This window comes from Oncorhynchus kisutch, linkage group LG12, assembly GCF_002021735.2.
Source record: "Oncorhynchus kisutch isolate 150728-3 linkage group LG12, Okis_V2, whole genome shotgun sequence".
Lineage (NCBI taxonomy): Eukaryota > Metazoa > Chordata > Actinopteri > Salmoniformes > Salmonidae > Oncorhynchus > Oncorhynchus kisutch.
The window spans coordinates 55,619,770-55,633,548 of record NC_034185.2 but is presented as its reverse complement, the minus strand read 5'-3'; the positions used below and the strand labels follow the sequence as shown (position 1 = coordinate 55,633,548).

Sequence of the window (13,779 nt, the reverse complement as noted above, 5' to 3'; positions counted from 1 at the left end):
CACACACAATCTCACTCGATATGCGCTCTGTGAGGATGGGATCTAGCCTCAGGCAATCATACCCATAAATGCAGGAGCTGGAATCAGGTTGCCTGGAATCCACACTCGTATGCTCCGTTCACCATTTACAGTTAAGTCGGAAGTTTACATACACCTTAGCCAAATACATTTAAACTCCCGTTTTTTCACAATTCCTGACATTTAATCTCAATAAAAAATCCCTGCCTTAGGTCATTTAGGATCACCACTTTATTTTAAGAATGTGAAATGTCAGAATTATAGTAGAGAGAATTATTTATTTCAGCTTTTATTCCTTTCATTACATTCCCAGTGGGTCAGAAGTTTACATACTCAATTAGTATTTGGTAGCATTGCCTTTAAATTGTTTAACATGGGTCAAACGTTTCGGGTAGCCTTCCACAAGCTTCTCACAATAAGTTGGGTGAATTTTGGCAGATTTCTCCTGACAGAGCTGGTGTAACAGAGTCAGATTTGTAGGCCTCCTTGCTCGCACACGCTTTTTCAGTTCTGCCGACAATTTTTCTTTGGGATTGAGGTCAGGGCTTGTGGCCACTCCAATACCTTGACTTTGTTGTCATCAAGCCATTTTGACACAACTTTGGAAATATGCTTGGGGTCATTGTCCATTTGGAAGACCCATTTGCGACCAAGCTTTAACTTCCTGACTGATGTCTTGAGATGTTGCTTCAATATATCAACATAATTTTCCATCCTCATGATGCCATCTTTTGTGAAGTGCACCAGTCCATCCTGCAGCAAAGCACCCCCACAACATGATGCTGCCACCCCCGTGCTTCACGGTTGGGATGATGTTCTTCTGCTTGCAAGCCTCCCCCTTTTTCCTCCAAACATAACAATGGTCATTATGGCCAAACAGTTCTATTTTTGTTTCATCAGACCAGACCAGAGTACATTTCTCCAAAAGGTACAATCTTTGTCCCCATGTGCAGTTGCAAACTGTAGTCTGGCTTTTTTTATGGCAGTTTTGGATCAGTGGCTTCTTCCTTTCTGAGCAGCCTTTCAGGTTATATCGATATAGGACTAATTTTATTGTGGACATAGATACTTTTGTACCTGTTTCCTCCAGCATCTTCACAGGGTCCTTTGCTGTTGTTCTGGGATTGATTTGCATTTTCGGACCAAAGTATGTTCATCTCTAGGAGACAGAACGCTTCTCCTTCCTGAGCGGTATGATGTCAAGCAAAGAGGCACTGAGTTTGAAGGTAAGGCCTTGAAATACATCCACAGGTACACCTCCAATTGACTCAAATTATGTCAATTAGCCTATCAGAAGCTTTTTCTGGAATTTTCCAAGCTGTTTAAAGGCACAGTCAACTTAGTGTATGTAAACTTCTGACCCACTGGAAATGTGATACAGTGAATTATAAGTGAAATAATCTGTCTGTAAACAATTGTTGGAAAAATGACTTGTGTCATGCACAAAGTATATGTCCTAACCGACTTGCCAAAACTATAGTTTGTTAACAAGAAAATTGTGTAGTAGTTGAAAAACAGGATTTAATGACTCCAACCTAAGTGTATGTAAACTTCCAACTTCAACTGAAAATAGTGGGGATTCCAGGCTAAGAATCAGGTATTCGTGGAGATTGTTTCCCAACCAGTTCTTTTCCATAGGGACGTTGGGTGCAGGAGTAGTTTTAATCATCACTGATAGATGGTTAGATGGACCTGGGATACATCATTCACTAATAAATTCATCCAATATGCCGGAAGGAAACCACATCCTCTTCTCAAGCCACTGAAACATTTCAGAAACCTCACGGCGAACACGTTGTACGTTAATATGAAAAATGAAATTAATTTAGCATTACCTATAATTGGATTCCTTGCTCTGCCTTCTTTTAGAAAATCTCACTTTCTATGTTTTTCTGACGTCCTGGCCCCTGGGTCAGGGTACTAATGATAATAGGTAGAATGGAAGGCCGTCTCCGCAGTGACCCACCTTTCCCACTCTCCGCTGTTCACGTCTACAAGGCCATTAGCACAAATTGTACAAACACACACAACATGACACAAGTCCCAGCTTATTCCCGTCCCCGCTGATTAACCACCCATTCCGTATTAGCCAGAGGTGAAAATGGATAGTAAATAAGAAGTGAAGCGGTGTATCTCTTGATGAGAAAATGTTTGTACAGTAGGTAAATATCTCCTCTTCCCTCCCCCGGGTGAGGATGGTAGTAATTTTATCGTCAGGCTGACAGCTTCATGTGCCATCTCTTCCCTGGCTCTCACCCCGCATGTCACCCCGCCTGTCCCTCTGCTGTCACCACACCTGATCTATGGAACTATAAAGATCTCTCATTGGGTATTCAAGCCCAGATTGCAAGGGAGGAGAGGGAGCGAGAAGAGAGAGGGGGTAGACCGACAGAGAGAGAGAGAAAGGGATAAGATCAGAGGGACAAAGAGAGAGTGAGATTGTGAGACAGACATAGAGGAGAGAGAGCTCAGATTAAACTTCCTCTACATCTCTGGAAGATGGCGATCAGGGGGTCAGCCTTCTCGACACCTCGGCCTTGGAGCTGTGCAGACTGGGTAAATAGGGGGCTGTCGATCTGACCCCCTACCCACCATCCAATCTTCCTCCCTCCCCACAACTCCACACCACGGCTCCTTCAATAGGTCTAAATCACTTCAAGTGATGCAATCATCAGGCCTTTTGATTCGGCTCTAACTGTGTCTCTAGATCAGCGCTGGCATGTTGATAGGCATGGCATCAGGGATAAGCACTGTGTTTTGCTCCTGGGCCCATTTCAGACAGATGAGGCTTGGGAAAAGTGGAGAGTGAAGGCCCATTATGCAGTACAATTCGCACACCATTATTGGTCTTTCAGCGCGATCAGCAGTTTACTCCTAATGACCCTGTGGTTAAATGCACTTTGCCGATGCGGGCGGCAGGCTGAGGGAGTTTTGATTATTTGAGGTTTCTGAATTGCAATGCAGGTGGGTATTATTTTGCATTTCCAACTGCACATCTGGCAAAACTTTTTGCTTCATTACACAATAATACGGGTGCCTGATAGGCACATAATTGCCAAGTTTGTTTGCAGCATTTAAAGGACTAAACTCGTATTATTGTTTGCCATGTAAAATACTGTAGAACTTTGCAACAAAGATTTCTATTATTGGTATGTATCATCCTTTTGGAATAGTGTCCGATTGAATTAGGTCTATGTCAGGAAAACTGTGTTTCCCTGTCTTTTCTCATTGGCTGCATCCTACAGAATACAAGTCATCTTATCTCAGAGTAGAACTATGTGTGGGTGACGATGTTGGTCACCTCTGACCTGTACCTAATGGATGTTTCTGTTGTTTTTCACTTGTCTTGAATATTTCACTCCTTCGTGATGGGAAAGGGGGAGGGCCTCTCTAGTTTAGATGCAGGAGCAACCAAAGAGGCAGAAAGCACTGAGGCAAGAAATGTGTCGCCATTTTGTAGAGAATTTATCTGTCATTCCGTTAGTTTAGTTTTTGTTGCTCCATTTTTCTCAGCTCACAAGTTTTTATCTCAACTCCACAAAAGAAACATAGGTTATCCTGACCAAAATAAAATACGTAATCTGTACTCTGTTATTAGAAAAACATGCACAACATTGAGGAGAGCTGACATTGAGTTGGTATACATTTTTATAATCAACATTTTCATAGCCAGCCATAGCGTTGTTGTCAGACATTCTCCACACTAACAGTCAAACAATCACCATTATTTGCTACAGCCCTAGTTAATGTCTTTGGCCCCATCTAGTGGCGAGCAGGGGTAACAACTTTTATAAGAGAGTCAACCCTGTGCAAAACACCTCTGAGTATTCCATCCCTGGTCTCCTTCCTGTCAAATACAGTGTCTCACTCTGACCCTGTAGGACCTCCTCTCTCCAACCATTCCTCTCGCTCTCTCTCTGTCTATCTCTCACACACTCTAACTCACTCTCCCCCTCTCTCCTCCTTTGTCCTCTCTCCTCTCCTCTGCCCTCGCCTTTCTCTCTCCTCTGAATGTGTTAGTGAGGACCACAGAGACAGACAGAGACCAGACTACTTTAGATGCAGTGCTACTGGATTCATGCATTATTGAGCCATACTGTGACACGAGCCAAGCTCACCTGAATGCTATAAAGAGAATTAGGCAAATGACACAGTCAACCAAATGTGTTTGAGAGCCAAGTAACTCTGAAACTTTTAAAGTTTTCACAGTAGGGGGGCGCCTATTAACTCCGGTTTAGAGGGAGGAAGATGCTCCAGGAACTAATTAGCTTATCTCTTACAGTCACTGGTGAGAGTAGATCGTGTCAGCAAACTGTGAGAGCTTTGATACCATGTCAGATCATCCGCTGTTACTTAAAACCACATACTGTGTATAAATAGTTGGCTGCTTGTACTAAGTTACTGTGTACAGTGTGTTTGGAAGGTTGCCATGGATTCCACTCTACACTGGAGTCTATTGATCAGAGCTTTGAGCATTAGAGAGAAGACGGAGTATCTCATCCTGTGGTCTCTACATCTATAGATGTATATTGCGTGTTTGTGTGCGTGTGCGTGTGTGTGTGCATGCAAGTCTTCACCGAGGCCTCCCTTTCGCTGTTTTTGGGAGCCTTCAAAGTGTGTGTGTGTTTGGTTTTAACTGAGCCCTCTCTCTCTTTGTGTCCTTGTAGATTCGTAACGCTGCATCAGGTCTGTGTATAGACTCCAAGCACGGCCCCACAGGGACAGAGCTGAGACTGGACGCCTGTCTGAAGGAGGGGGCTGAACGCACCTGGGCACACGAACAGGTAGGTACAACCGGAGCCGTGTACTGTATAGTAGGATGTAGGTGTTCGTCTCTACTACATTATACTGTATATTAGGGTGTATTCTATGCTATAATATACTGTATAGTAGGGTGTAGTCTACACTATAATATACTGTATAATAGGTTGTAGGTGTAGTCTATACTATATTATACTGTATAGTAGGGTATAATCTATATTATACTGTACAGTAGGGTGTATTCTATACTATATTATACTGTATAGTAGGGTGTAGTCTACACTATAATATCCTGTATAATAGGGTGTAGGTATAGTCTATTATATTATACTGTATAGTAGGGTTTATTCTATACTATTTTATACTGTATAGTAGGGTGTAGTCTATACTATACTGTATGGTACAGTGTTGTCTATACTATACTATATTATACTTAATAGCAGGGTGTAGTTTAAACTATATTATACTGTATAGTAGGGAGTAGACTATACCATATAATACTGTATAGTAAGGTGTAGTCTATACTGTATAGTATGATGTAGTCTGTACTATATTATGCTGTATAGTAGGGTGTAGTCTATACTATATTATACTGTATAGTAGGGTGTATTCTATACTATATTATACTGTGTAGCGGGGTGTAGTCTATACTATATTTTACTGTATAGTAGGGTATAGTCTATTATATTATACTGTATAGTAGGGTTTATTCTATACTATTTTATACTGTATAGCGTGGTGTAGTCTATACTATGTTATACTGTATAGTAGGGTGTAGTCTATACTATACTGTATGGTACAGTGTTGTCTATACTATATTATACTGTGCAGCGGGGTGTAGTCTATACTATATTATACTGTATAGTAGGGTATAGTCTATTATATTATACTGTATAGTAGGGTTTATTCTATACTATTTTATACTGTATAGCGTGGTGTAGTCTATGTTATACTGTATAGTAGGGTGTAGTCTATACTATACTGTATGGTACAGTGTTGTCTATACTATATTATACTTAATAGCAGGGTGTAGTTTAAACTATATTATACTGTATAGTAGGGAGTAGACTATACCATATTATACTGTATAGTAAGGTGTAGTCTATACTGTATAGTATGGTGTAGTCTATACCATATTATACTGTATAGTAAGGTGTAGTCTATACCATATTATACTGTATAGTAAGGTGTAGTCTATACTGTATAGTATGGTGTAGTCTATACCATATTATACTGTATAGTAGGCTGTCGTCTATACTATACTGTATGGTACAGTGTCGTCTATACTATATTATACTGTATAGCGGGGCTGTGGTCTATACTATAGCACCTCACCGGCCTGTTAATCGTAGGGTGTAGTCTATACTATATTATACTGTATAGTAGGGTGTATTATATACTATACTGTATGGTACAGTGTTGTCTATACTATATTATACTTAATAGCAGGGTGTAGTATATACTATATTGTACTATATAGTAGGGAGTAGACTATACCATATTATACTGTATAGTAAGGTGTAGTCTATACTGTATAGTATGGTGTAGTCTATACCATATTATACTGTATAGTAAGGTGTAGTCTATACTGTATAGTATGGTGTAGTCTATACCATATTATACTGTATAGTAGGCTGTCGTCTATACTATACTGTATGGTACAGTGTCGTCTATACTATATTATACTGTATAGCGGGGCTGTGGTCTATACTATAGCACCTCACCGGCCTGTTAATCAGTCAGTCAGTCAGTATTAGTCAGGAATGGCCCTTCCATGAGTCTGGCCTGTTAATCAGTCAGTCAGTCAGTCAGTATCAGTCAGGAGTGACCCCTCCATGAGTCTGGCCTGTTAATCAGTCAGTCAGTCAGTATCAGTCAGGAGTGACCCCTCCATGAGTCTGGCCTGTTAATCAGTCAGTCAGTCAGTAGCAGTCAGGAGTGACCCCTCCATGAGTCCGGCCTGTTAATCAGTCAGTCAGTCAGTAGCAGTCAGGAGTGACCCCTCCATGAGTCTGGCCTGTTAATCAGTCAGTCAGTCAGTAGCAGTCAGGAGTGACCCCTCCATGAGTCCGGCCTGTTAATCAGTCAGTCAGTCAGTAGCAGTCAGGAGTGACCCCTCCATGAGTCTGGCCTGTTAATCAGTCAGTCAGTCAGTAGCAGTCAGGAGTGACCCCTCCATGAGTCCGGCCTGTTAATCAGTCAGTCAGTAATAGTCAGGAATGAATGACGCCTCCATGAGTATGTTTTATTTATTTAACCTTTATTTAGGCAGGGAGCCCCATTAGGGAGCCCCATTAGGGAGCCCCATTAGGGAGCCCCATTAGGGAGCCCCATTAGGGAGCCCCATTAAAGCAGCTATCTGCAATTGCTACATCCATTTTGTGACTTTTAAATGAATTATACTGTATGTACCCATTGATACTTAAGGAATATAACTTGCAAATGTTATTATTTGAACTGCATATTGCCCCTTGCAAGAAATACCTTTTTGGGAAGGTACTCTGCAAATCCTTTGATTAAAGATGATCATTTCAATCGTTTGATTCAGGATTAGTTGCAATATGTGCTGTCTGCAAAACAGCCATCACAACACTTAGTCTCGCAAAAGAACCATAACATACGAAATACACAGAACTACACTAAAAGGAAAATTCCACCCATGATATCGTCCCAAAATGTTTTTGCCTTTCAGCAATCAAGATATACAACTTTCAGAATACAGCAATACAGCTGGTAGGATGCACTTATTATCATTTTGCATCATACTGGCATTATTTCTGTATTTTGAAAGTTATATATGTTGAAAACTTGATTGCTGACATGAAAAACATATTAGTAGTATATCAACAATGGACTAATGAAACAAATACCAAAAGATCATTTTTGGCTGGCATTTTCCTTTAATACAAAACAAGTTTAGGGTACTGTAGCCGGCGATTGCTTCATATGCAACTCATTTTCCGGCTGTTTACTGTTAAATCTGAACAGATCATCACCGCATTCTTGTCCTCATGTTCATCCGCCTCTAAAATGACATTTAAGGTAGTCATACTGTGAATCTCATAACGGAACTTGGATACCATGTTGTGCCTGTGTGCTTGTTTGTATACAGATATTTACATTTGGCTGGAGAGAGGACATCAGGCCAGGGGATCCTCTCCACACCAGGAAGTTCTGCTTTGACTCCATCTCCCAGAGTTCCCCTGTCACACTGTACGACTGCCACGGCATGAAGGGCAACCAGCACTGGAGCTATAGGAAGGTAACTTTAAACAGAATTAAATAGAACACGATTATATTGTATCTGTATGGCACTTACTTTACTTCTGTTTTGGCTTTAAATCCCATGTGGAACGTAAATTATCAATAAATAATCAATCGTCAACAGAAAGCCTGGTAACTTACATATACCGTATGATTACTGTTATAACACCACATCAAACACCTCATCATTCAGATTACTACCACAGCCACAGGACGGTAGCTAAAACACATAAGTTGTGTGGTTATTTCACTGCCACAGCAAGGCAATCTAACTCAATTGCGTTGATAGCAGTCCTACACACCAGGGAAATGTCCATACGTAGCCACGTAAACACTGTAGTTTTTCTGCTGCGTTCCAGGATGAGGAAAGTAATAGGGGACTTATTTTATCATCGCACCACTCCTATTTCCTCCACATCGTTTAAGGAGGAGAGATTCATGTTTACTCAGCGCAAAATCAGAATGTCATTACAGTCCCATCTCTCTTAAGGTTCTGCCTAGAATGACTCGAGGTGCACAGATGCTAGCGTGAGTCCCAGATCTGTTTGCCACCTCCATTACTGTGGCAAGACAACACAGTCAGGACTTGAGCTCAGGCTACACAGATGCAATAGCTGCTTATTAAAGGGCTGAGTTGGGCTTGAGGCTGTGTGAACACTGTAAAATCAGGAAGGCATGATACCAGAACAAAATGACTGCCAAGTACCTCTGAGGCGTTCTCCACCTCCTCAACTTTATCCCTCCCCACAGAATCCTTTTTCAGTTTGAATCCATCACTGGCTATATTTAATAGTTCGCGATCACCATATATAATCTTTTATTGGAAGCCAGGGACGTATTTTTAATTTGTGTTGTCAGTTTTCAACGATTCGTACTTCAATTCCTATTTCTTTTGCAGCTGAGTGTTACTTTTCCCTTTCTGTCACGCGAGGGAGGATGAACCCAAAGAATAAACATTCAGAAAAGTAATGTACTGGTCCGTTGGAATTCTGGGTTTAAAAACTCTTGTGTGTTGAACTCCTATTTCTCAGCCTAGTTTACCTCCCAAATTCAGACCCCTCACTCCTCCCCCAACGGAGGTAGGAAATACCTTGTTGCAGTCAGATGCTCAGCTCCCCGTCTGTAATCTGTTTGAAGGGAGTGGGAGATGAGAGAGCAGGATTAAACAGCAGCCTGCCTGCCAGAGACAGGCTTACCTGTCTCTACTTTATTTGAATAATTTATCTCAGTCCTTCTTTTCCTCCCTCTCTTCTCTCTGTGCCTCCTGCTCTCTCTCTCTCTCTCTCTCTCTCTCTCTCTCTCTCTACCTCAACCTCATGCTTTTTCTTTCGCGCTCTGTGTCTCTCTCGCACGCTCTCTCTCGCTCTCTGGGCCAACACATACAGGATAAATTGCTGTACCACCTGGTGAGCAGCGGTTGCATGGACTGCAGTCCCGGTGATAAGAGGATTTTCATGAATAAATGCGACCCTGGGTCGGAGACGCAGCAGTGGCTGTTCCAGAGAGTCAACGCCACTGTCCTGGACAAATTCAACAGCGCTGCGGCTGCCAGCTCCTAGGAACCAGGCGCCAACCCCCACGACAAAAAAACTAAACAAACGTGTGCATTGTAGCAGCAAGTGGCCAGCCAGTTAGCTAGCGGTCCTGTCTCCCAGACCCCCCAGCTCATCAACGTGGGGGCTACAAAGTGGAAGAGAAGGGGGTGGGGGGGCTGGGGCTATGTTTCTGTTCTGTCTGCGGATCCTCTGCCCGATGGGATCAGATCCAAAATGGAGGATAAAGACTCCTTCCTGGCTGAAAGAGATTCTGGGATTCTGCCTGGTTCTGCCCAATGGGCTGATGGGACGTTCAAGGTCGCCTATTCTCAGAGAACTAACCAGACTAGACTAGACCCAAGCTAAGCCGCCACACAGGGGCACCTTGCTGGTCGAGGACACAGAAACCTCCAGAACACTGTCCTCTAGGTCCTCTATGGGTCAAAGGTCAAACACAGCAGGTCTAGTAGACTGTATTTGTTTGTTTCAGGTTGAAAAAGGAATGTTCCAACTGTCACTCTCTCAAGATCGCATGGTGGATTTGTACTATATCGGAGGTTCATGACATTATTTGCTAATTTTTGTAAGGCTATTTATTTTCCATGATTATTTAATTAGTATTTATTTTGTATTAATTTATTTAGTCTTTTTTTTAAGAACAATAATTTATTAAGTGTATACTTGAATGGGTTTTTCAGATTTCTGGTCCCCGTGATTGTACGATTTGAAGTTGTGAAGTTCAGCCAATGAAAATGATGTAGTAAACATTAATAAAATTTGAAAAAAGTACATTAAATATTGCTATTATATGGCGTGTGAGCATTTATATGATGACACATCTCACAATGATATTACATGTAGATAGCAGCCAAGAAGATGCCCATGGACTTATGATTATGCATGTGGGTGCTCATTCAAAAGTGATGATTGTGTGCCCACTTTTGAAGAGTTTTCGAAACTCGTCTACATGTGCACTAATGGGACGATTCAGCCTTAGGAAATGTATGCCTTTTTTACACATTTAAGCACTTCTTAGTATGTGTTATTCAGACTTACCCTATACACGTGCGTAACAAGGTTTGCGGGTGTGGCTCCCTTGTGCACAATGTATACATTTTGATAAAGTTCCAGAAAACACACCCACTGGGTGGCCTACCAATTTGATCAGGGAGTTGTCCTGTTTGTTCATCTTAATCAATCCCTTGATTCGCCCACACCAGTAGAAATCCACTTTTTCAAGCTGAAATAGGATGGCCAGAGCTTACCCATGGTGTTGCCCAACGATTTAATTCAATAAGTCATCGTTTTAGTCAAAGTATGACATATTTGGGCTAGAAGTGACACATCCAAACTGCCCACTTTGTGCAAATCCATGTGAATGCAGTCTTTTCTTATGATATGACATACAGATTATTTTCAGCCTACATTTCGTTTCAGTGCTGGGTTTTATTTGAATGTTACCACCCACCAGCATGGCATTGTTTATTAATCAGAAACAGCTGCAATGTTATTCCTCTTCGCCACTGAGATGACAGCCTTTGTTCCACTTGGCCGCCTGAGCCATGGAGCAAATTAAAGTAGGAGCAAATTAAAAGTTTTTTTGCACCTCATTTTCTTACTAGAAAATTGTCATAATCCATTGGATAATTTGTACTTTTTCACCGATAAAAAAAAAAAACATCCGGTCTGTATTAAAATATATACAGTATATTATAAATGGTATAATTGCGTCATATGATAGCGTTTTACAAACCCACTCCCCCCGTCGCCCCAAGATGAATGATTTAGTCCAGTTTTGCTTCACTACATGCTCTACTGCTTTGATTGGTGTAACATTAGCTAGAAACGTGTCTATCCAGATTATGAAAAGGCACCCGCAAAATGTTTATTCAAGGAATTTAAAGTTACGTGTAGCCTATCATTTCACTTCCCCTGTGAGAACCATGCGCACCGTCTGACTTGGCTTTGCTCTACCACATATCAAGAAGCTGATTAAACAGCATGATCATTACACAGGTGCACCTTGTGCTGGGGACAAGAAAAGGCCACTCTGAAATGTGCCGTTTTTCCACACAACACAATGCCACAGATGTCTCAAGTTTTGAGGGAGTGTGCAATTGGCATGCTGACTGCAGGGATGTCCACCAGAGCTGTTGCCAGAGAATTTAATGTAAATTTCTCTACATAAGCCACCTCCAACGTTGTTTTAGAGAATTTGGCAGTACATCCGACTGGCCTCACAACCGCAGACCACTTGTAACCATGCCAGCCTAAGACCTCCACATCTGTCTTCTTGCCCTGCTTGATCTTCTGGACGGAGTGGTATTTATGTCTGTAATAAAGCCCTTTTTTGGGTAAAAACTCATTCTGATTGGCTGGGCCTGGCTCCCAAGTGGGTGGGGCTATGCCCTCCGAGAACCACTCATGGCTGCGACCCAGTCATGTGAAATCCATAAATTAGGGCCTAATGAATTTATTTCAGTTGATGGATTTCCTTCAATGAACTGTAACTCAGAAAAATCGTTGAAATTGTTGCATGTTGCGTTAATATTTTTGTTCAATATAGAATTTTTTTTTTCAATATTTTCGGATCTTCTTCAACTATTTATATGGCGGATTCACAGCCGCAATTTATGGACAATGTCAAAACTTTGGAGATAACAATAGATGGCAAAGTCAAAGATAGTCCAGTGGTTTCCATCTGTGGCGAAGTTGTCAGTGCCCCATTTGTTGATGTTTATCTCTAGGACAGGAAATGATATCGAACTAGTGGCGGAAAGTGGCGGAAAGTGACACTAGTGACACACCTCTGGGGGTGTCCTTTAAATACTGTGTACTTTTCATTTGATTTTGATCTGCACAATATTATAATGTAGCCTTATGGAGAATGCTATCAGAATGGAGATCAATGAAAGATAGCCATCAAAACATATGCATATTTATCTCCGTTTGAGAACCCGTGTATAGATTTCAAAACAGTTGTTTCACAATATGTATGTTTAGAGACGTTTTCATGAATACTAAAGGCTCATTGAAAAATAGGGTTTCATTCATTCTGAAATTTGCCACATTCAGTTCATCAACCCAAGGTAATGTTGGAAGATTAGTGTAGAAAGAATAATAATAGGGAGAATAGTGTACAATAGTATACCCTAGCCTATTGCCCGCACTTGAATGGAATTGTGTGATGATGGTTCAAACTGTTACAAACTTACAGCTTGGTCCATAATGATTTAATCCGCCTACATGTTCATCTCTGTTTTGTTTTACATGAAATATGATCAACTATTATTACTAGTGATCCTCAGCAACAACCACACGGACGTGGCAGCCTTTACAGACAAAGCAAATGAAGGTAAACAAAACAATGATACGTTGGCAGTTAAATATGTGTGGTTATTTCTGACAGTCGATGCTGATAGTGATATTAATAATAATTAATCATATTAATCATATTTATATTAATAATAATACTATTAATAGTCATATTTAACATGATAGACATAGTAAGAAACAGTCAAAGGCGTCGGGGCATACAACTAAAACATTTGAGAGTGGCGGGAGGTAGCCAAGCGGTTAGAGCATTTGGCCAGCAACCAACCGTATGGTTGGTGGATCGAATCCCTGAGCTGACAAGGTGTTAAAATCTGTCATTCTGCCCCTGAGCAAGGCAGTTAACCTACTGATCTCCGGGTGCCGATGATGTGGATTAAGCCAGCCCCCCAGGGCGCCTCTCTGATTCAGAGGAGTTGGGTTAAATGTGGAAGACACATTTCAGTTGTACAACTGAATAGGTATCTTCTTTCTTAAAGGTTCATTTGGCACAACTGTCGTTAGGCAAGGCTTTGCCGCGTCATCAAATGCGCCAGGCTGCAGTAGTGTATCCATTTGGCTTGCGTCTCCAAGTTTCATCACTGCAAGTTAAAAGGCCATACAATTACAATTATGCATAAGGTCACAGCATTTTATACTTCACTGTAAGGAAAGGGGTGGAAATGCCTGTCATGCTGATATGCTTTAAAAAATATATATTATAAGTCCCCACCCCTCAATCAGTAACTTTACTCCCACTCATCTCCAGTTCTATATTCCAACCCTTGATTCCCCTCAGCCCATCCCACCTATCTCTGCTGGCCAACCTCTTCGGATTTCTACACGCCATATATCTTTCAACTACGCTGCGATGTTTAACATACAATGT

General features: G+C 41.4%; 1 protein-coding gene across 1 annotated transcript in view; it reads left to right on the top strand.

Moving 5' to 3' along the window:
* Nucleotides 1–10,387, top strand: part of LOC109900474 (polypeptide N-acetylgalactosaminyltransferase-like 6) — a 248,441-nt gene extending 238,054 nt beyond the window's left edge. Inside the window, exons 11-13 of the mRNA XM_031837850.1 lie at nucleotides 4,686–4,802; nucleotides 7,892–8,041; nucleotides 9,429–10,387. Of these exons, the coding sequence (XP_031693710.1) occupies nucleotides 4,686–4,802; nucleotides 7,892–8,041; nucleotides 9,429–9,602 (441 nt within the window). The 3' untranslated portion in view covers nucleotides 9,603–10,387. The remainder of the gene's footprint in view (nucleotides 1–4,685; nucleotides 4,803–7,891; nucleotides 8,042–9,428) is intronic.
* Nucleotides 10,388–13,779: the final 3,392 nt, after the last annotated feature.